Here is a 23669-nt window from a genome sequence, read left to right on the forward strand (position 1 = left end):
AAGTAGAAAGTTGCATTCCGCACATTAAAAATGAGCGTTTGCACGCTTGATAAATGAGGCCCCTGGTGTTTTGGCATCGTGCAGCCGCCCTCTAGTGTCCCTGCAGTCTCCCGTACTCTGAAGGCTCTCTGCGCCGCCACCGTACGATGTAAACTGAACACTCCAGAGACCAGAGGACGCCTGTCGCCCCCTTTTGGTCTCCGGCAAGTAAGAAGAAGAGAAAGCGAGCCGGTCTCAGAGCACTTAAGGTCCTAAAACGCGTGGGTACGGTGGTGGGGGAAGGGGGGGAGAAACACAATGCTGAACGTTAAGAACATAGAGGAACCCCACACATTCCTGTTTGCAGAGAAACGAGGTGAATGATGGATGAGCGTGGGCCCCCCCGACGGGCCCCTCGAGCGGCATCGCACACACGCCGGATGCCGCCGAGGTGATGGAGAAACAAAACATTCAGGCACCTGAAAGAAATGCAGCAAAAATCTAAAAAGGTAAGTGAGTGCGCGACACTTCATCGATGTCCGTTTGTTGTTCCTTCGACGTGCCGTCCATACACACGGGAAACGCCGGGGGAGGGGAGGGGGAGGGGGGGAGGGAGGGAGGGAGGATATGCTAGAAAACATTTGGGTGGGTTAGAAACAATGAGCAGGTTTCAAGTGGCAAGAGGTCAGTCCTTTAGGGGGCGCTTCTCCAAACGCCTCGGTTCGGTTCGACGTCCAATCCCGGCACCTTTGGGCTCCAGTTAAAACCCTCCCACTCCCACCGTGGCTGACGGTTCGTTGGCAGGCGAGGTCGTAGAGGCATCTCCAGCGTGTCCTCCGGCAGCCCCGCAAGAAGAAAAACAAAAACCCCGGCGCCGCTCCCCAGCGACGCACCGGATTCAAACCCCAAAAAGGTTCACTCCTCGTTAGAGGCGCTCTCCTCTGGCGAGAAAATAGCCGCCACGCCCACCAGCGTGGAGTTGTGGGAGGCCGAGATGATGATGACAGTGTGTAGGAGGACGAGGGCCAGCAGGCAGATCTTCAGTCGCCCGCTGCACAGCCTCGGGGTGGCGGCGGAGGTGACCGAGGCCCCCTCGGGCTGGCAGGAGGAGGCAGTCCTTTTTAGTGTCCCGCCTGAGGGGCTGTCCATTCTGGGGTCCCACCGGACGTCGCAGCACTCCGCCTCGCCGTCTGATCGATGATCTGCCAGGATCCCTGAGAGAGAGAGAGAGAGAGAGAGAGAGAGAGAGAGAGAGAGAGAGAGAGAGAGAGAGATGATGACTTTTTAAAACCTGGGTGTCAAGGTGATTTGGGTTTTTTTTTTTTTGGGTTCCCTATTCATCACGTGACTGGGACGGAATCATAATAACAATACGTCCATTAGTATATATTCTAATGGGAACACAAACTAATATGATAGTAATGTAATCCAGGATCAGATAGAAGTAGGGCATCTGGAGCCTGAAACCTGCTCCAGTTGGGTTAAAAGCAGCACCGACAGTCTGACCTGCACTGGATCCTCGTCAGGTCTCAGTCCGTGGCTCTGTGACCCTCAGCTGAGCTCCTTATAACAAAGACCTAAAGTCTCTACTGATGCCATGAGAGGACCTGGTTGTTCTGTAATGACTCGTGTGGGGACGGACATAATAAAGAGATAGAAGATAAATAAAAGGCTAAAGTTGAATTACAATATGAGATTTATAAATCTAAAACTTTTTGCTGAAGTGAAGGAAAGTGAACATTTAATCTCTAATATATATATTTTCATGATGAGTGAAAGTGAGAGAGTCCTTCCTGTCAGACTCCCTCCCCCACTAATCACGTCTCCACCGTCCCTGAACTCAAACCCCAGCATGGCTGTGCTGATCACTACTGTACCAAAGCACAGCAAACATTCAACTCATCACTGCTCAGACGCACCACTAGATGTCATCAGAAAGCCTTCAGAGACTGTTGTTGTTTTTGTTCCTGAGGAAACACCACCCAGCAGATACAAGACACACGTTTGAGAACCGTTCCCTGACATGTTGTTTTCCTCTGAGGCGGTTGGGGAGGACGGGAGGACGGGAGGACGGGAGGACGGGAGGACGGGAGGACCTGGTATTAACCTGTGCAGATGAAGCTGGGGCTGCCGCCGTGGATCAGGTCGTCGTTGTCGGGCAGGATGAACGGACAGCTCTGCTGGACCTCCAGGCAGTACTGGTGGCACGGTACCTTCCTCGGACAGGACAGCTGGGTGGTGGGGAAGTACTGAGCGCACAGCCAGGGCTTATAGGCCGTCTGGGAAGGAAGAAGAAGAGAGGATGACATGAACTCAGGCCTCCATCTGTTGAGTCGTACATCCAGAGACATTCGGGCTGAAAAAAGTCTTTGCATGTATATTTAAACCATCGGATACAAACTTCCAAAATGGATACCCGGCACTTCATGCATTAATGAAAGCTCAGGAGTTATTCGCCAAGTCTGCAAAGCAGAGCCTTCTGGGACGTTGAATAAATCTTCCTGCAGAGCATTAGCTAACAGAAAGTACAGCATGCCAAACCCAGAGTGATAATGTGCTTGTTTACGGGATATGGATTATGAGAGACGGCAGATGTAGAACCTTTTAACATCAAAAGGCTAAAGGCACTTTAACACCAGAGTAGGGCTGAAACACATTATTTCCTCAATTAATCAATTCATTTTCAAAGGTAATGTCTCCAAATCTCGTGTTTTGTGTGACTAACGGTTCAAAACACAAATATATTCAGTTCACTGTCATATTGGACAAAGAAAAGCACCAAATCCTCACATATGATGGGCTGGAACTGAAGATTTCATTACAATTTTGCTTGTAAAATTAATAATCGATTCTCAAAATCAGACAGTTCTCCGCCACACATCCAGCGAGTGGTTTGCCTTCTTAGATGTAGGTTGGTGTGTACAGCGATGCAATGCTAAATCAAGCCCCGAACAACGTCATCAAACTCAAGTTCCTGTCCCTCCTCCGAGTCACACGAGTTCACCGGGAGGCAGAATGTACAAAACGCACAGACGTATGTGCAGAAGAAGACAGATGGTGACATGTAATAGCCAAAGCCTCGGGCCTGGAGAAGCTTAGCGAGACAAAATGAACCGAGGGTCCACAGACTGGATTCACTGTCACTTTTAGCTATCTCTGCTTTTTACCAGGATTAACACCAGAGAAGGGGAATAACAGCTGGTCCAGCGTACAGAGACTGTGTTTGGATGAAGAACTCCACCAACCCGGTGGGGTGAAAGGTCGTCGACACTCTGTCCGATAAACAGCCTTCATGTGAGTCTGTGGGTGCATCCCAAGTCTCTTAATTGCATCCCTGTTTCCCCTCACTTGCATCCTTTCCGTGCGTCTTAGTCCCTTCCACCAGGGATGCATGGAGAGATGCAAGGAAACCATGCGAGGAGAGAGGAAACGAGGAAATATGTTTTAAGATACAAGAGACTTCCTTTCCTCTGAAGAAAAATCTGATCAGTCTGATCGGCTGCAGCGTCCAATCACATGACTGATGAACAATGAGGGGGCGTGTCAGCCATTAAAACACTTCCTTGAAGGCTGTTCTCATGCGTCCTCACTCATGGCTCCTTGGAGATCTCTCCTAGCTCCTCGATCAAAGCTGGACTATAATAAACTCCTGAACTGTAAACAGCATTAAATGAAGTTCTAACCTGTATTATGAGTCTACAGCCACGCTAGCAGCTCTGTGAGGCTGTACTGAGGCTACCGCGTGTTAGCATGCTAACATTGGCTAAATAGCAACAGATGAGGCTCCTAATTAACATATATGGCTAATAAGCAGTAAGCGTTTTAGCTAATTAGTATTTTAGTTTAGTGCTAATTAGCCACATTTGCTAGAACTACACTGCTAGGGCTAAAACGTCACCAATAAGGAACAGATGTGGAGGGTTCTGTCTTGTGTTAACAGGATAATGTGAGAAGTTTTCAGAGTTTTTACCCACTTGAAGGAAGTGAACACAACCCACACACGGCTACTGTGTCAACAACAGCAACTCACCGTTCCACTGCTCACCTGACACTGATGGCAACATATCCAGTCACCTCTTGCAGAAATCACAAAGACGTGCAAGGGGAAAGGTCTGTCCATTGAATAATACAGTCGAGGAAATGTGCTGCTATTAAGTGATGCAGAGCGTTAAGAGTCATTTGACTACCTGACACATTCAAGAGGGGCACAACAGCCTTTTCCAAGTCATGAAACCAGGACAAAACCAAGCATTAGTGGCAATCAGGTGATTACCGAGTGGGAGAATAATGACCTTTGAGTATTAGATTTACACATACAAAAGCAATACCTTGCAAGGCCCATTATTTAGTTTGAAAGCAAGTGTCTGTGTCTTTAGAAATGAAATATTCTCCACTAAGTAGTCAACAATCAAAGTTTTGAATGTCTTAGTTGTTTATTATTATTACTAAAAGTTTAACACACATGAACTCAGCAAACCTGCTTCATCCAGTTTGATTGAAAGTGATCAAATTCACGCAGCTATAGTCTGGGCGGCAACCTCCAGTACTGCCGGGTAAATGCAGAAGTGCCTTAAAGCTGCATTCTCTCTAGTGTCCACCAGGGGGCGACTCCTCTGGTTGTATAGAAGTCTATGAGAAAATGACTCTACTTCTCTCTTGATTTATTACCTCAGTAAACATTGTAAACATGAGTTTATGGTCTCAATCTCTAGTTTCAAGTCTTCTTCAATACAGCATGATGTTCATTTAGTACATGATGGTCCATTTAGAGTCACACAGACCATAAAGCAGGGGATGCTTTAGGGGCGGGGCTACACAGTGATTGACAGGTCTCTACTACTCACTCCTCTGCATTCCAAATATGGTAACTTCGGATTATTGGTTGCAAAACAACAACATGGCAAGAGCCGTAATCCAAGATGGCGACGGCGAAATCGCCGAACTCAAGGCCTTAAAAACGTCAGTCCACAAACCAATGGGTGACGTCCACCTCTTACATACAGTCTAGGCTGTAGTCTGATTGGTGCACCGAAATATGTGACCTCTCCTTTCCAGCAAAGCCCTGCCCACTTCAAACCAAAGCAACAAAAACACAAAAGCTGCTATAATAATGTGAAATAAGCTCAAATTTCTTCAAAAATGTTGCGTGTACATGTAGGAAATCAATGTTTATAGTCGGAAGATACTTGAGAAAATATTTTGTCACAGTTTTAAGTTTTCCTGTCTTTCCATTTCCTGTCCATTGCTAACATTTAGCATGAGCCATAGCCACCTACAGAACACACTGCACACGGCTAATTATGCCTTGTGTCATTTACCACTGAATGGCTCCGTAAATGGGACTGGATACTGTCATTATGGATGTTTGGTAAAATTACATCCAGAACCTCCACCAGACTCTGAAAGAAGGTGAATGTGCCCCTCCTCCAACATCTGAATGCTGAGAAATCACATGGGGGTCTGATTTGTGTACCGCCATACAAAGATAACAAACACTGCACGGGCAATTATAATAATTATAACAATCTGATTACGGTGATGGTGATGAGAATGATAATGATGAGCACATTGTGGACCCGAATGCTTTGCAAAATCACAAACGTTCCAGACACGTATGACTTACAGGAATACGCTGTACTGCGGGGGTTAAACTCTGTTTTCCAGGAAATACACTCATCCTTCAAAAAAGAAAAAAAGGTCAACACTCTGGTTTCAGAGCCTTGATGGGAGATCTGTCTCCATCTGAACCTTGTGGTGCAGGGTTAACAACATGTTTCTCTCCATGTTCTGTCTTCATAAACACGGTCGACTACACTTCTTTGTATGTTGGAGGGTGATGTGGATAAGTCACCTCCGCTTTTGGCGGCAGTGGTCTCCCCGTGGTGGGACTCTACAGAGGAACTGGCTCAAGGCCAAGACAGAAATGTCCCAGATCACTGATTAAGTTGATGTTTGGGTCTGGTATTCTGTGGAGGGTTTTGGGGGGCGTTCAATCCATGACCGGGGATTTTCAGTGACTTCCCGTCTGTGCAAATGGCTGTTGTTTAATTCACGATGATTTAGCATAAATTCTTCCCAGCTGTGAGATAATCCGTCTAGGGATGCTGCGGCTATCAAAAGGGAACCAAAACAATACGAGCGCAGCCAGACAGGAAATCTGGGTCCTCCTGAAGATGTATGCTGGCAGTTGCCACGGTAACGGCTTTTTCTGCTTTTCATTAGAGCTCAATGGGTACTGCCCCGCTCTCTGTTGGTTTTCTGTTTGTGTGCACATGTTTAAGCACACAACCAGGTATCTGTGTGTGTGTGTGTGTGTGTGTGTGTGTGCTCAGCGTGAAAAGGGAAGCGTATGAGAGTAAATTGAGTTAGTCAGGAAGCAGGCCTGGAGTCTGATTCGATCAGTCTAATGTGTGATCAGTGTGAATGGGAACCTGGCACTCAAGAAGCCTCTGTCGCCATGCAGCTTAGTCTGCATCAAACAATGCACTGAAGCCCGGAGACGCCGACGGGAAAGACACCAAGCTGGTGAACTCTTTCCACCGTTTCAGCCCCACAGCCTGGAACATGTGTACACGCGGCGCTTCACCCCGCTCACATCAGCCAGCACCAGCACTCATCAAATCAAAGGTGAAATCAAGGCGATCCTGATGTTTTGGACGTTTAAATTAACGCAGAGATGTAAAATGCGCCAGTGAGGCACTTTCTGCCAGTGCTTGCATGCAAATCTTTTTAAAGCCTATAAATAACATTCAAAAAAATTAAGATTCAAATGCTGACGCTTTGGCAGATAAGTGTCAGCAGCGCTGGCATCTGAATTTCACCACAGTGATTATTACTATTATATAAGAAGCAGACTGTAGGACAAGTCGTGGACTGCTTCTCATTTTCTCTATGCACGCAGTGCGCTCACCAGCCAGAACATACTGTTCAGAACCTCAGATGAATGACTGTGACTATGCAGTATATATTACTTTTTCTGTTATATTTTGTTAATTAACTTCAACCAAGAAACCTCAGACTTTCCTCCAGAGTCCACCGTAAACTAGAAGAAAATGCATCAGGTGGTCTAAAATACAATTAAAGTATACAGAAAGGAAATAAACTACAGTATATTACGGCAGCTAATGGATAAGAAAGGATGAAAACATTTGTGGACATATTTTAGTTTTAAGTTTCAAAGTGAAAGCTAATTGACCAAGCTTGAGTGGAAGCCGCTAGTACTTCCCCTCAGAAAGTGGAAGCTAGTTAGCCTAGCATAAGTGGACACTGCTACTACTACAACTTGGAAGTGGAAGCTAGTTAGCCTAGCATAAGTGGACACTGCTACTACTACAACTTGAAAGTGGAAGCTAGTTAGCCTAGCTCGAGTGGAAGCTGCTAGTACTACAACTTGGAAGTGGAAGCTAGTTAGCTTAGCATGAGTGGACGCTGCTACTACTACAACTTGGAAGTGGAAGCTAGTTAGCCTAGCATAAGTGGACACTGCTACTACTACAACTTGGAAGTGGAAGCTAGTTAGCCTAGCATAAGTGGACACTGCTACTAATACAACTTGGAAGTGGAAGCTAGTTAGACTAGCATAAGTGGACGCTGCTACTACTACAACTTGGAAGTGGAAGCTAGTTAGCCTAGCATAAGTGGACGCTGCTACTACTACAACTTGGAAGTGGAAGCAAGTTAGCCTTGCTTGGTAATAGAAGCACTGATTCACACAGTATTTTTTTTATTCGTGTTATCTAAACATCTGAGTCATTGGCAGCTCCCACACATGCAGTGTTGGGTTTATTATACATTATAGAAGCTATAATGTTATAGCTGGTGTTAGCTGTCTCTCTTCCATGGTTCCAATCGAAGATAATGGCAAACGACCAGACTGTCAAAACACGTAGCAATGAACAGACCAGTAAACTCAGCACTTCGTACATTACTCCATCATTTTTATCAAAACATGGAGTTTACAAGTAGCAACTCTAAATTTAAATGGCCTTTTTATTTTCTTCTTTTTTTTCAGTCATATCAGAAATTTGGGTTTTCTGGAACGCAGCATAAGCAACAGCTACGTCTGCTAAAGACACCATATTGCACTAATCAAATTAACCAGTGCTGTACCAGCATCATGAGTCGGAACCAAAACTTCATGCCCCCCAAGGAGAACTCTAATATGGGGGCACCATCACTGCCAAAAAATGTAAATGTCCTCTTTTTGTGAAATACTAATTAAACCAACTGAACTACACAAGGTCAAAACAAAACACCAATGGTACTGCTGATTTCTTAGCAACCAGTTCCATTTAAAATGCACTGAGTTTGTGCTCCTGTCTGGCACATCAAATAATTGGCAGGTAGAAAAAGAAGTGTGCATCTGATACCTGCGAGATGGGAGTGGGGAGGGGAGTTCTGCTTGTGTGCTGTCATGTAGCATCAATCAATCTGAGAGCGGAAAAACATGCCCAAAGCGAATGCTGTCGCAGCCGTGTCTCCGCGGGGAGTGTGTGTGTGTGTGTGTGTGTGTGTGTGTTGGGGTGGGTGGGGGTGACACACTATTTCATAATGTACTGATGCTGCATGGGGCGCTCAATGTGATACAAATTAGCAACCAGCAGAGAGTGAAATGTCACGTTCATGATGTGACGAGATGACCCTTATAATACTGCGTTTCCCCTCTGCTCAGGGAACCCACAGCTCGGCTCAGATGGATAACACCCCTCACAGCAGGTCAGCTTTGGTCATTCCGCCAGCGTCCAGCAGTCCCAGGCCGACAGCTCCTGTTAAATCTGACGAGCAAAGCAGCTCTTTGGAGAAGGGCTCCCCCCCCACCAATCACCATTCACGCGCCTGTCATCCGACACAGAGAGGGGCTGTGGGGGAGCTCGCCCCGCAGACAGGAGGACCGTCGTAGGTTTGCTCAAATTTGGGAAATTACCACCGCCGCGAGGAAAATGTCAAGCTGAAATGACTCCCAAAAAAAAGCTGCAGCTGCAACATAAAAATCATAGAAGAAGCACTTTTCAAAACAACCAGGACTTTTCTCATATCCACGTTGCGATGTGTTGTCATCTGTTACATGATAACTTTTATCGCCTTGTTGTGATTCAACAAAAAACTGCTTCGCAATTGTAGTTTCTTTATCTGTAACAAATGCCGACGGCGATTACTGGGAGGACATCTGTATCGGGGAAACATAAAAAAGCTGCTTCACGCTGGAGTACTCACCAAGAAGACACAGATGCAACATTCGATTACCCCAGAGAGATATACTTAAGATGCAAGATTCATCTAGTTTACCCATTTCTTTCATTGCTTTGAAGCGCAGGGGCTAGCTGTTTCCAGTGTTTATGCTAAGCTAAGCCATCCACCTTCCGGGCACTAGCTTCATGCTAAGTGTACAGACATGAGAGTGCATCTCGCCTCATTGTTGTCAACAGAGCGGTGTTAGAATAGTATTTCTATAAAATGTCAAATCTCTTTTTGTCATGGAACTCTGGGTTTTGTCACGTTTTGGTTTGAAAGTCCTCTCCTGTCGTGACGCGTCTCGTTTTACTTCCTGCCTTTGTTTGTTGACCAGTTTCACCTGTTGCTGGTCACCTGTCCCTCGTTATCTCCCTCCTGTCCTTGTGTATTTAGCCTCCTTTGTCTTTTGTCGTTTTTGTCTTTGTTGCTACGTGGAGTTCTGTTTGCTTGTGCTCTGCCGGCTGTGCCTGCAAGACTTGTTTGATTAAAAGCATCTTCATCCAATCTGCATTCGGGTTCCTCCCTTGGTTTGTGCTGCTTCACCTAACCTAGCTTTAAGCCATAATGACGTCTAATGACGTAGCACCAAAATAAAAGCACATGTTCAGCCAGTAGTGGTGCATCCCTGAGCTGTACCCGTGCTGGTTTACACTCCCGGGTGTGTCGGAACTTTAACTCGAGTATCAACACTCTCTTTCTTCTCAGCAGGACGGTGTGTCTCAGTCAGACACACAGACACACAGACACACACACACACACACACGGCTATAAAGTGGAATGACAGAGACGGGCTATAAAAAGCATGTGAGTCAGCTACAGAGTGAGATCCCAGTTATGAGCTGAATGACACAGATCATTGCCACTCGCACAAATCGTGGCCGCGGGAGGACAGGAAGCGGCTCTCACACTACCTGGGCTGTGTTTTCTTCTTCTTATAGCGCCATTATTGTCCTGAGTGTGCAAAAAAAGAATGAATTCCTGATACATTGGATGAGGTCACCTGGTCGATTTTACGAGACATTTTCAAAAGGACTATTTTCATATGCCACACACACACACACACACACAACACAACATAAAAAGAAACTGACAAAGTGTTGTTGACAGGACTTTGATGCGCTCCCACTGACGCAACCCCGGGATAATCCGGCAGGACGGGGATGTATACGGGCGTCTGTCCTCCTGCATTGATGTCCGTACTTATTACATCCCATCCCCCGGTGATGTAACGAATCCAGGTGCTGTGTGTGTGTGTGCGCATTTCTGGAAAATGAAACTCCGAGGCAGAGCGCTTTTTTTTCATCGAAGAGAAGATGGTTTTGCAATCTCGGTGCAACCCTTGTTTGCACGTCCACCGTGTCATCTTCCAGCAACAAGTGCTACTCTAGGAGCAGTAGGGTCAAAGACGGGTCTGAGGACGGAGGACTACAAATGTAACAGAGCCTAAACGTGGTTTCTCTTGTGAATAACAGTCTGGTGAGCAATGGCATGAAGGTTTGAGACACTGGAAGGGGGAACTCGGTCCGAGCGATAGTTCCCGACACCTCTGACCAGATAAAACTCACAACTGGTCGCAAAATAAGCAGCGGAGGAACAACCTTAAAGACATTAAAAACGTATTTTGTTGTAAGTAATTGCCATCATGTGAAGGTAGATTATGACACTAACCAAGATGTGTTCAAATGTAATCTTGTAAAATGTAGTTGTTGCCAATAAACGTGAATGAATCCTGTTGTTTGAAGGAGTTTTCACAGCAAAATAAAATGGATATTAGAAAGGAAATGAGCTTTCTAACGTCCTGCCAGTAACTCTAAGCAGCTTTTAATACATCATCAAAACTATGGATGCCAATTGATTATGCTTTTTTTTTTAATTGTACAATATCTGTAAACTAAAAAAGGAAACTTTTCACTCCAAAATACGTATGCAGTGAGCAAACTGCATACGTATGTGCAAACGGCTATAAATACATGTTCACAAAGCGAACGGAAACACGTAACGAGATGCCGTGTCAGAAGCAAGAAGCAAGCCGTCAGTAACAGTAAACAGAGGCCTTGATTAGTGATCCATAAAAGGTATCGACAGGCCTCCGGAGCTTGTGCTGCTGTTACACTTGAGGTTTCAGCTCCTTCTGTTGCTTGTGGCTGCTCGGCTGGGACATCCCCAAACCAATGTGAGCATCTAAATGCTAGATACTGCCACTTTAATATGACGTTCAGGTATTTAAACATTCTATGTAATCTCTTTTGGGTTATACAGCTTTAGCGATTCAGCGTCAGCATCTGATCCCCACACAACACCAAGCAGCACATTCTTAGCTCGCGACCCGTCAATCGTATTGACAGGCCCCCCCGGAGGCTTCCACAAACCCTGGACCCTTTAACTGGAAATGCCCCCGTGGAGCAACGCGGCATTGTGGGACGTCGGTCAGAGCGCGGATCCGCCAGTCAGCCTCTCGTTTCCCCCCCCCGAGCCGTGTTTTGCAGATCAGTTCTGAGAAAAAACGTGGTCATGAATGTGTATGGCAGGATTTGCCGCGGCAACGAATCCGTTAAGATTACAAAACAGGTGGGGGTCTAACAACTGGCTCTCCGCTGATGTCAAGATCCTCTCTGCTGCCGGGAGCAAAGCTTATCGGGACAGATAGCAGGTTTGGTTTCACGTTGTCACAGATCAAGCGGTGCTCTGGTTCGGGGGGGGGGGGGGGGGGGGGGGGGGGGGGGGGGGGGGGGGGGGGGGGGAATCCCCCTTGGCACGGCTCCAGCTCTGCAACCTCTTTCAAAGGTTTTGAAGAGTTCATTCTCAGCTGGATCAGAGCTCTGGGAGGCTGCTGTCTGCAGGAGGCTCGAGCCGGGACATATCGACTGAATTTAAAAAAAAAGACTGTTGCTGGACTTTGGTAGGAAAATGAGGAGAAACTTTCCAAGATATCATACGAACCGTTGTATAAGTATACGTTGTAACTATAACCCTGGCTGTGAAATAAAGTTAGTGGAGTAAAAATATCAATATTTCCTCCTATAAAGCTGTATAAAATGGAAATACTCAGGTAAAGGTTGTACAGTGCTTGAGTTGCAAAATTGCACCACACAACATGGAGATGCCCACTCTCATCTTCACACATACGCATGACATCACTCGTGATCGCCGCTCCGAGGTAAATACTGTGCAAGACGATGATTATCGGCCGAGTGTTGGCCGTAATGAGAGTGAGGGAATGAGGAGGACAGGTCTGGGGTGTGTGTGGGGGGGGGGGGGGGGGGGGGGGGAGCAATCAGCATATAGATTTATTGGCCTGGAGGGTAGAGACAATGTGAAAGATCATTGTGTGAGTGATGGAGGGCAGATAACTGTGGTCAAGGCGGCGGTCCTTATGCAACACTGTCAGTGTGAACATGAATCTGCCACAGCCGGAGAACGAGAGGGGGAGTGGGAGGGGGGGTGTCATCGTCTTTTATTCAGGAAGAACGTAAAACTAAATAGTGTTTATTTGCCAAGAAGACAGCTGTGGCATAAAGCGAACTCTCTCAGACACCAGTCGGCTATATCACACTTCAGAAATGTTAATAAAAAGCTCTCCAGGAATGAATCATAAACATACAAGGACAAATTGATAGTTAAACAGCCAAGAGGCCTCCCAGTCCGCCCACGAGCTCCCTGCGATGATATCCCCCGCATCACGGCCTTGTGACTGCGGGAGAACCTCGCCGATATCTCCGGGACATTTTAGAGGCCGGTTCAGAGAGGGTCCCCCTTTTTAACTTCTCCTGTTATTACGGAGCCGTCGAAGAGCGGGGGGAGATGTCAGAGGGGCCCTCCTCGAAGCGCTGCAGGGGGGCCCCCGACTCAGGGGGCCACTCGGCGGATGTTTGATTGATTGATACTCCATGAAAACCTCTTCCTGCATCCGGTTTGGGCTGTGTTGATTCCACACGATGGGCAGTATTTAATACAGCGTATCATCACTTCTTTCCTTTAAAGAAGTTTAAAAGGAAAACTAAAAAGCTGAAATGAAGTTTTATTACTATTAGTATTTCCGTTAAATGACCTATGAACCATATGATACAGCTGAAACATGGAGAATATTACTGTAGAAGTTGCAGAAACTGAAATCAAAACCAAAACAAACGGTTTTGTTTGTGATGTACTTCCTCTGCAGACTCGCCTTCTGCGCCACCAACTGTTCCTTCTGTGTTCAGTGTTTTCTTTGTTTACAGAGCTTTACCTTAAGTTAAAAAACGACACTGTTAAAGGAATGCGCCAACACAAAAGAAAATCGCTCTGAGTCTGATTGATTCCATCACTGCAAAACATCTTTCCATCACTGAAATCGGTTCAACATGTTTCTGTGATTGGCCTCGAGGGAAGTTCTTCAAATGTGGCACAAACGTCTTGGACTCAAGATTAACCCGATTAGAATTTGCCGGTCAAAGGTCACTGTGGCCTCACAACAACACGTTTTTGGCCATAACTCAAGAATTCATATGCTAATTATGACAATTTCACAAAATAATGTCTTATAGGATCAAATGTAATGACATTTTGGACAGACATGGAAGTAAACTGAAACGAACCAGGACTGTAGTCCAGACCAACTTATCCTAAGGATAATTTAAGCAGCATTTAGCAGCATTTAGCAGTGACCTGAAGCATTTAGCAGTGGCGCTAGGTATTTAGCAGTGTCACTGCACCGCTGTTGAATGCATATAGGAGACACGGAGATTCAGGACAGCCTATGTACAACTGATCCCAAATCAGCGGCCAGGAACAACCTGATCAGTTCTCAATAGCCGGGCCGGAGACCAACGAGGCACAAGTCCAAGACAAGTGAAAGACTTTTTAAAAAAGTGGTCTCGAGACTGGACTCAAGGACTACAGCCCTGCCACGAACACACGCACTGTAGTTTATTATTGACTCAATCCCACATACACCATCCTGTTGTCACAAATACTCACGAGAGCACCAAATGTGGATCAATCCGCAGCTGAAAATAGTCCCAAACATATGCTACCATTTCCTCCTGTTTAAATAGCATTTGCTAAAAAATGTAAGTGCTCAGCTCTTTTTGGAAACTACTGAGCTCTTTTCAAAAATGAAACTAAATATCTGTGAGAAATACATCTTCAGTATGAACCAATGGGCTTAGGGCTGTGCCACAGAGACATTAGGGAAGTGCTAAAGTATTGAGAGATGGACTAACATTAGCTGACAACAAGGCTCTGATTGGACTGGGTTACATTGTCCATCGTTGGCAGACAGTTGCTGTCTGAGTTACTGAGACAGGAGAACTGTGTAAACTTACTGTCGCAGTAGCAACTATGCTAGCTCGCTAACTGACTGTTAACCGACAGTTAGCAAGCTCGCTAGCATCAGAGAGCTTGTTTCCCGCCTACACGGGTAAAACAGAAACTTTGACAGCCAGTGTTACTGACTAGTGCTAGCATGTTGCCCGGCTTGCTAGCGTGTTAGCAATTAGCTTGCCAGCTATAATAGTTAACCAACCAGCCCTGTGTATACACGTAGTATTTTAGCCACCTTCTGATGTGAGTGGACGTTAACTCCGAGACTATATCCCATTTCTGTCTTTCTTTTTTGTCCTATGAATCTTATGCCGGCAGTGCATTAGTCTGTCACACTGTATCATATCAACTTAATGCATAAGACAGAAGCGTCCATCATGCATTGAGCAATTTAATGGAAGGAACTGCACAATAGGCAAACCGCCGCCCGGCGCTCTCATAAATAAAACGCATGTCCAGTGACTGACAATTCATTTAACGGGAGCATCATCCTCAATCATCCTAATGGGCCACACGGAGCTTAACGGAGATTCTAACCTTTTACCTAGTCCACTGTATACATCCAGACCGGGTTTGAACACGCTTTTACAAAAGGGGGGCACACGGGGAGAGAGAGAGAGAGAGAGAGAGAGGTGCCTTCCCGGGGAATAAGGGGAAGTCGGATAATCCCATTAGTGCCAAGTGGTGCGGGGATTTAGATGTGATCATCTGGAGGCGCCCCACAGGATATCTGAATTACACAGTCATCAGTTTTCCTATCTGACACCACCAGCTGTGGACAATGCCTCTCCCCGCCGAACAAGGACACAAAACCTCCACCCTGCTCCTGAACGCTCTACATTATTTAAATACAGCACACGGATATGCATTCAGGCTTATATCTGTCCCTGTAAAAGAATAATCCATTCAAATACCGATGCAGACAGTATGACTGTTAGACTAATTGATGTCATGCCCATAAATGTATGAAGGTATTAGTCTGACCCTCAGGTGTTTCACGGGGGGGGGGGGGTGCAACATCTTCATTTTCTCACAATTACGAAGCCAAAGTAATGAATGTTTTTACTATAATTACATTTCGGTGGTGCTCAGGAGAACGGCAACTAAATGCGATTCATCTCGGGGGAAGATTTTGTTTAAGAATGCAATTTGTGAGTGTGTGTGTGTGTGTGTGTGTGTGTGTGTGTGTGTGTGTGTGTGTGTGTGTGTGTGTGTGTGTGTGTGTGTGTGTGCGTGTGTGTGTCTGTGTGTGTTTTCTTCTGGGCGACATACACTTTAAAAACTTTTACACAACAAAGGGAAAAGGGCAAACTCCACAGATTTTTAGACACCAACATCATTTTACTTGAATCAGTAATATGTCGCAGGGAGCTTGTTAAAGTCTGAGTGAAATGTGAAGTCTCAAGCCCGATTTGAGGTAACCCTGACGACATCATCAGGTTTACCTCATCGATGACATCATCGGGGTTGTGTCAACTTTGACTCGTTGGGCTTGACACTTCAAATGTGTGACAGAAAGCCTGCATCACGTAGTAGAGACTGGAGTTTGAAAGACCACTGAGTGGCATTATGGGAAATGTAGTTTCGAGCCACTGCTGCTTACATTTTTGCCAGATTTATGGAAGTGTGCCTCTTTAAAATCTGATGCCATTCAATTTTTCTTTTGTGAAATACATTAAATATATCATTTAGGATAAATTTGTTTCAAAGAAAAAAGTGACCCAAAAAGAAGCTGCTGAACTTGTTTACCATACAGGAAGTGCTTTTAGCTGAATGCTAACGTCAGCATGCTAGCAATGAAAACGCGCAATGTTTACCGTGCCCACCATCTGAGTGTAAAGTGTTAACATGCTAACATAATGAGCGCTAAACACAAAGTACAGTTGAGGCTGATGGGAATGCTATTAGTTCCATAAATGGAATCATTACAAAGTGACAATGCAGCTTTAATTACAATCTCCACCTTTGATTGACAACATTACTGTAGGCCAGAGGAATTACTTCACATGGCAGCCATAATGGAAATGCCACAGAGGTTAAATGAGGCCTATTAATTGGGTAACCCACTTTAACCCCTGTATCCCCCATGGTGCGGTCCCCCTCCCTCCGCCAGCCCTGCTGTTATCTCACGTGATCGGATCGGCTCTCCGATCACAGTTCAAACAATATGGAAGCGCTGCCGTGCACTGCAGCAGCTAGCCTCCCTCCCTCCCTCCCCCTCCCTCTCTCTCTCTCCCTCTCTCTCCTCCCCGGCTCATTGGCATGCCGCTCAGGGATCTGCCCATTCATAAAAAAGGGGCCGTCGTGGAGCGGGCCCAGCATCTCGAAGGGACAAAGCCCTCTCCAAGGTCAGCGTTCACACATGTGAGCGCTTCCGTGTGCAACCTGGACGGGTGGCCGATGCAACGACCCGTCGCTCATTAATGCGCACGAGGCTGGAGCCAATATGAGTGACGAATAAAAGGCTAACAAAGGCAGCATTTACTTTAATAAAGGCACGAGTGGTCACAGGATATTCATGCAGATGAGATAAACCACATTCGTTACTCTAAGATTAATGATAGATTTGGGGATGAGAGAGTGTGTCTTGTTGTCAAGTACAGGGGGTCTGCTAAATGACATCATGCTGTATGTTTACAATGTTTACTGAGGTAATAATTCAAGAGACAAGTAGAGTCATTTTCTCATAGACTTCTATACAGTCAGAGGAGTCGCCCCCTGCTGGTCAGTAGAGAGAATGCACGTTTAAAGAGACTTCCGCATCAGCTTCACTCAGCAGAACCGGAGGTTGCTGCCTGGCTAACATGCAGCAGGTAATGTATACCGTGTTAGCGTGTTAGCATGCTAGCGCTCGCTTAACTGCCGGTGGGAATGTCATTAACTTTACAGGTATTTAGCCATAAACCAAATGGAGGAGGCGCAGAAGGAGAAGTCGGGCGATCAACATGTGATTGAACTTTTTGCACATTTTGGCGAGACTCCGTTAAAAGGACAGATTTAAAATGTGGAGCTCAAGCCTTTTTCATGAGGCTCCATCTGTGTTTAGATTGTGTTTCAGTGCCTACCCCCCCAACTGAGAACCGATATCCTTGTTGTTACACATCATTTACTGCTGAATGGCATAACCGTCCACTGTCATGATGTAGATGGGAGGTAACAGATGAGGAGAGTGCAGCTCGGTCTACCTAAAGCACGCACGCACACACACACACACACACACACAGGTATTTTGCATAATCAGACAGGTTCAGATAGTGACATGATGTCTTCACTGCCCTATGTCGTTCGGAGGAGCTCAAATGAAGGACGAGAGATGGCGGAGGGGCTCGGCGCAAATCGATAGGGATCAACCTCTTGGTATTGCTGCCACCCGTCCCTCCGGCTCAAAAGGAGCTCAGATCAATGCAGATGTGGGCGGTGGACAATGATCTGAAGAGAGGAGGACGCCGTGGACGCTGTCCTCCTTTCCACTCGCACACAACACCGGCTAAGATTAGACATTCAATTGGACCTGGAGCGTGTGTGTGTGTGTGTGTGTGTGTGTGGCTCATCAGTGATTGGTTCTGAAAGTATTTTACAACACAGTAGCTGCAGACAGAGAATAAGCAGGGAGAGAGATCCGTCTTTTTAGCTCACAAATGAGTGAAACTGCCAGGGAGGAATAAGGCTGCAGACACCTGTGCAGCAGAGCATTCACTGCTGTCGTCAAACAGATCGCCAGCTTGTGAAAAGGTGTTTCTACGAAACCAAGAGCCCTCAAACGCCTCGTTTCTGGCGGGGAAACCCTGACAAACCACGTGTTGCGCGTTCCATCCCCAGCAGGGCCGGATTAAACCTCTAAAGGGGCTCCTGAGGGGACCCCCGGTCTCTCACTCTGTAAGCTTTAGATTAGTTCATTGTATTTAGTTTATGCCCAAGCTCAAGACAAACTGGATCAAATAAAGGCCTCCATACAAATACACATAGTATTAATAAACAAATGTGAATCCAGTTATCAAAACTGGGTCTGGGTCTGAACTCAATATAGTTCATTTCATATCTCAATAACAATAGTACAACACAGCAAGATTTCTGGTAATTCAATAAATAATAGTCGATATGAAATAACCATATGGTTTTGTATACTGTAGTCATCATATTTAATTATCGCCCTGCCACAAACTACCACAATCGATGCCCACCTCAAACCAGCGAGAGATGCAATTATGTCCTGACATTTCCGACTAATGACTAATGAATTAAAGAGAAAACAACCTCCAGATTAATCGATGAAGAGAGTAACAACAAAACACCATGTTTGTAGGCCTCAAAGCAGCCTTTCGGGGTCGTTTTGCTCGTCCCACCTCAGCCACTTTCATAGTTATTATTATTGATTATTACAGATGTATCAGCATGTATATATCACAGTCATGTGTTTCACACAGTCAGACGATGGAGAATCCCATCGCGAGGAACAGCATGTGATGTTTCACCTCGGGCTAGAGGAATCAAAGCGCCACCTGCGGACCGCGCAAACAAACAACGCAGCTCTCCATGTCAAACATCAACACTTGAGGTGTCAGAGACCTTCCTCTGGTTCTCGTGTTTGGTCGGTGTGTTCAGTCCCGTCTTGCTGTATTTCAGACAGCTCGCACAGCAAGCACCCGCCTGAGCTCCTCTTGAAGGCAGGTAGCCATTAACTCGACGAGAGCTCGACATTACCGCTTTCGAGTTGGCACCGTTCGCTCCTGCGCCGCTGCCGGCCGCGCGGGACCAAAACCTATAATCAAGAAGGCGATGGAGAAAATGCGGTCAGTGTTGAAGGAATTAGTCAGCGTGGCTAAATGACTGTTTTCTCTCCGAGTGTCAGGAGGTCAGCTCGCGGAGGAAAGGAAAGGCTCCCATCAATGGCTGATACTTGCCGGCACGGCACGTCTATTTCACAATCGCGGCCATCGCCTTTTCTTTTCCTGTGTGACATGATTGCATATTCTACAGCCGGCAACCGACCAACCTTGAAGTTAAACCCTGAAGTAGCTGCGGTCGGGCTTTACCGACGCAACATAAGTAAAGAACCTTGGTGTGATGAGTGTGTTGAGCTTCCAGCGACGATGATTCATGGGAAATATGAGAACTGGGGCTGCGACTGGTTATTTTGTCTGCTGTTGATTCATCCGACCATTGTTTCATCTGTTAATCGTCCCCCCAAAAAAAGGTCTTCTAACGCCTGGTTTTGTTGGCACAAAAAGTCCAAGATCCAACTACAACGAGTTGTCGACTAACTGCACCGAACAGAATGAATCCAAACATCAGCGCAGCTTTAAACCCTTCCCATATACAGCTGGAACTGCACAAGATACGTGAAAGCTCGACTTCGCGTGTGCACAAAGTTTGTGTGTGTGTGTGTGTGTGTGTGTGTGTGTGTGTGTTTACGTTGTGAAATTTGTATGAATGCTGAATTATCTTTTCCTACTGTATAAAAGAAAAAGCTGTGTTGTCTTTGCTGGGATTAAAACATCCAACAGAGAATATAAAATAAAGTGAATCATTGTTTGATGAATACAACACACACACACACACACACACACACACACACACACACACACACACACACACACAGTCTTCTATGTTCTTCCTCCTTTAAATTTAAGCTAGCCTTGCAGTCTAGGCCCAGTGGCTCCGTCTGCGTTGCACTGGTTTTGTATAAGCGTGCAGATGGCCTCATCAGAATCGCGTTTTGACGCCTATATGTGCGCGTGTCTCTGCCACCGGTTGGGTGAATGGAGGCCATCTGGGATTGGCCAGGGCTTCTGTGAATGGAGCCCGAGGGGGGAGGTGGGGGAGAAGCGCCATTCAGCACCGCGGACAGCTCGGGAGCCCTCTCCGCGGTGCTGAAGGCAGCCTCTCGTGGCCCTCCGCGTCTCCCGGACACCCCGTTACAACCCACTCTGACCCCCGCTTCGCGTTTTGTTGTGAGCTGGGTAAACAGTGCGCGCGGTGATCAAACAGCGAGACCCCCCCCCCCCCCCCCCCCTTCCCCCCCGCGCTCTTCCCGGGCTCCGACACGAGGCCCCTATGCGCGCGGGCCTTGTAATGAGCAAACACAAGTCCGGCTGAAGAAAGCCTTCCGCCACATTAGGCAGGGAAACCACCTCTTGACTTTAATGAAACGCTCTCGATATGGAGTGGGGGCGGCCATGATGAACACCTGGCGGACTGCGACAACACACACACACACACTCACACATACACAGGCTCCCCCGGAGTTGTTTGCATAGGCCAACAGCTTCCTTCCTGCTCATTAAACCGTCATAAAAAAGGCTCGTGCAACAGTGCGGGTCTAACAACCCCATCCGGGTTATCGATGGCTAATCGGTGGGGAGTGTGTGAGCCGCGAGAGGCACCGGGCGGTCATCGATGTCACAGACCGGAGCGGGGGAGATGGAGAAATGGTTCCGGATGCTGTAAGAAAAAACACGAGCAGGGCCTCCATCTGCACATTAGCATGGGGCCTAAACACAATGAGGAGATGAATGAACATGAGGGCCGGAGCCGGGAGTCTCCTAGAATCTGTCATCCGTCTCCATGGCGACAAGAGGAGGAGGAGGACCAAAACTGGCATCTATCCGGGCCCAAATCAACAGATGGCCACCACCACATCCACACACACACACCCCCCCCCCCCCCCCCCCTCCAACCCCTCCAACCCCAACCCCCCTTCCCTTTTCTGCAGCCTACCTTGCACTGCTCCATGCACGTCCTCACCGAATATGCCCCCGGCTCGTATTTCTGAGTCAGGAGCTCAAAGTCCTCGTATTTCTCCTGGGCGTGCTGGTCGTAGCGCTGGTACGCCTGGACGCACAGGCTGCATCTGGCCGTGTCGCCGTCGCCGAGCACGTCGAGGCTGCAGTTCAAATTGTCCGGACTCGTCGACCCGTAGAACAAATCCAGCAGGGAGTAGGAGTTACAAAAGGAAAGGTACAAATCGCTCATATTTACAGCCGGCGTCCCCTCTTTGTCGGAAAGGCCCCCGCACAAATGGTCGGCGTCTGCGAAAGTGAAGCAGTTCTTAGACAAACTATCCCGGTGGCAAGTTTCAAGACGCCACACATGTTTGGTTGAGTTTCCTATAAAAATAGCATCTGGGGTTCCTCTGAGGCTGCTGTGTGCTGAGTGGGTCTGGGGTGAGAGGAGGTGGGAGGACGCGAACTTGACCCGGGTCCGGGCCAGCTTGGCCTCGGCGCAGAACCACAGGTGATCAGAGAGGAGGATGGTGAGGAACAAGAGGGATGCCAAGGACAGTCGCCATCTCTGCGCCCTCTCGGAGTCGGTGAATGGCTTTTGGTTGTCGCGGGGGGGCTCGAGCCAGATTTGGAAGCCGTCGTCATCTTCTTGCTGCCGACACGTCCCAGCACCCCTGGTCATATTTTGGGAACCGGCCGACTCCACCGTGGGGGCTCCTCTGCCGCAACAGTCATTGACGTGGGGGTCCGCTTCGCGTTTTCTTCCCCTCGGAATGTCAGGCGGTGGGTTGTCCCGGCTTGCCTTTGCGTTCAGCGGTAATTCCCATTAAAACGAGCGTGGGCCGGATGGGAAATTAGACGCTGGCGACCACGGGCCGCATCCTCCATGGCTGACCGGTGAAGCCGCTGTCCTCCCGCCCGCCCCGAGCTCCGCGCCGCGCCGCTCCGCTCCTCTGCGTAGCCCCGACTCCGTTTTTAGAAACACTCACCGACGCGTTTTTTACGTTTTCCCCGGCCTCGGTCGTGCAGGGACAAGGGCGCTATCCTCTTCCAACATGGCGAAGCTGTCTGCCTTTGTGTCGGCGGATGGGCCTGCAGCCTGGTACGGACCTCTTTTCTTGTTCAAGCCCTCGCCGTCTTCATCTCGCTGCCGTTGTCAAGTTGCCGCCATGTTCGCCAGGAGACGGTGTGTGTTTGCAGGAAGCTGAGTTAAGTCAGCATTTCCGGGTGCAGCATTCAAAATAAAGGTCATGTTTATTTTTGTGCCTGAGAAACTTGTTTCATGTGTCCCGTTATATAGACAAAGGTTTCCCAACCTCTGTTCACCCTGATCACTGATTTATATTTGTGACCCATTAAACATAATTCTACGTCACAGAGAAACAAACATTTTTTTATTTCTTATCTCTCACCCTCTTCAAATCGTGAGACCCCGACCCCCAGTTTAGGAACACCTGTAGAGTACCTCTTCCAGGAGCCAGCTTCCTCCTTTTATTCAATGTGTTTGAGTTGTTTTATTGTCACTTTACAGATTTGTAGACAAAAAAGCGAGTAGCCTTCTAGTGCATTTACAAATGCAGCACAATAAAGCATTGGAAATAATAATGTATTCAGAATTTTGAATCACCACACAGTTTACATTTAAAAAAACAACAACTTCATACTATGTTTCAGATACATATATTTTATTTTGATGGTGAAATCGCGCAACATCCGGTGTTGTGCTGCCTAATCTTCCTACCTTGACAAACTTCTCCATCGCTTACGTTATGCGCGCGCATCGCAGTCGCCGCATCCCTCGGCACTGAAGTGCGTCAAGTCAGAGAGAGCCCGCTGAAATGACACCAGGAATGTTGTGACTGTCACTTCAAAATTAAAGCCTATGATGTCAGCCACCAAAATAAAATATCTCAACTATTTAAGTGTGTGGAACAAAAAATACAGGACAAAAAGCAACCACTATAAGTGAAAGCATCAGCTCTACTGACGACACAGAGCAATGCAACGTGCTGCTAGGGATAGTTTGTGATTGTGATGATTTTATTTTGAAATGTTCCACTAACAGCCTTATTATGGCCTGTATTGTAGTTGTCTTGACACTGTACCAGTCAGACAGGTTGGTACTCACCTGGTTTCAGCTCCAGGCAAGATGCTCCCATCAAAAGAAAGGAGCCTGTTTTCTCCTTAATGGACAACACCGATGCATTTAGCTTGTTTTATCTCACTTAAAATTCAAGTGCACTTTATAATTCATACAAAAGCACAGGCTGCCTTTGTGTTTTAGAGATCAGTGCATCGATCTGTGGAAGTGCTAAAAACATTTGCTAAAAACATGCTAAAACAAAAGTACAGCCCTTTAAATGAAATCGGTGTTCTCAACTCGAGGCTATGTTGAAGCCGTTTTTGCAGTTTTTCTAATCAAAATATGAATAATCT

At 46.9% G+C, this 23669-nt stretch overlaps 1 protein-coding gene across 1 annotated transcript; it reads right to left on the reverse strand.

Moving 5' to 3' along the window:
- Nucleotides 1-497: 497 nt before the first annotated feature.
- On the reverse strand, nt 498-22383 carry nalf1a (NALCN channel auxiliary factor 1a). The gene is made up of 3 exons (XM_079185455.1): nt 21229-22383; nt 2087-2258; nt 498-1193 (listed from the first exon to the last, which is right to left on the reverse strand). The coding sequence occupies exons 1-3, from the start codon at nt 21913-21915 to the stop codon at nt 895-897; spliced, it is 1158 nt and encodes a 385-aa protein (XP_079041581.1). The 5' UTR covers nt 21916-22383; the 3' UTR covers nt 498-894.
- Nucleotides 22384-23669: the final 1286 nt, after the last annotated feature.

This window comes from Pholis gunnellus (assembly GCF_910591455.1).
Source record: "Pholis gunnellus genome assembly, chromosome: 24".
Lineage (NCBI taxonomy): Eukaryota > Metazoa > Chordata > Actinopteri > Perciformes > Pholidae > Pholis > Pholis gunnellus.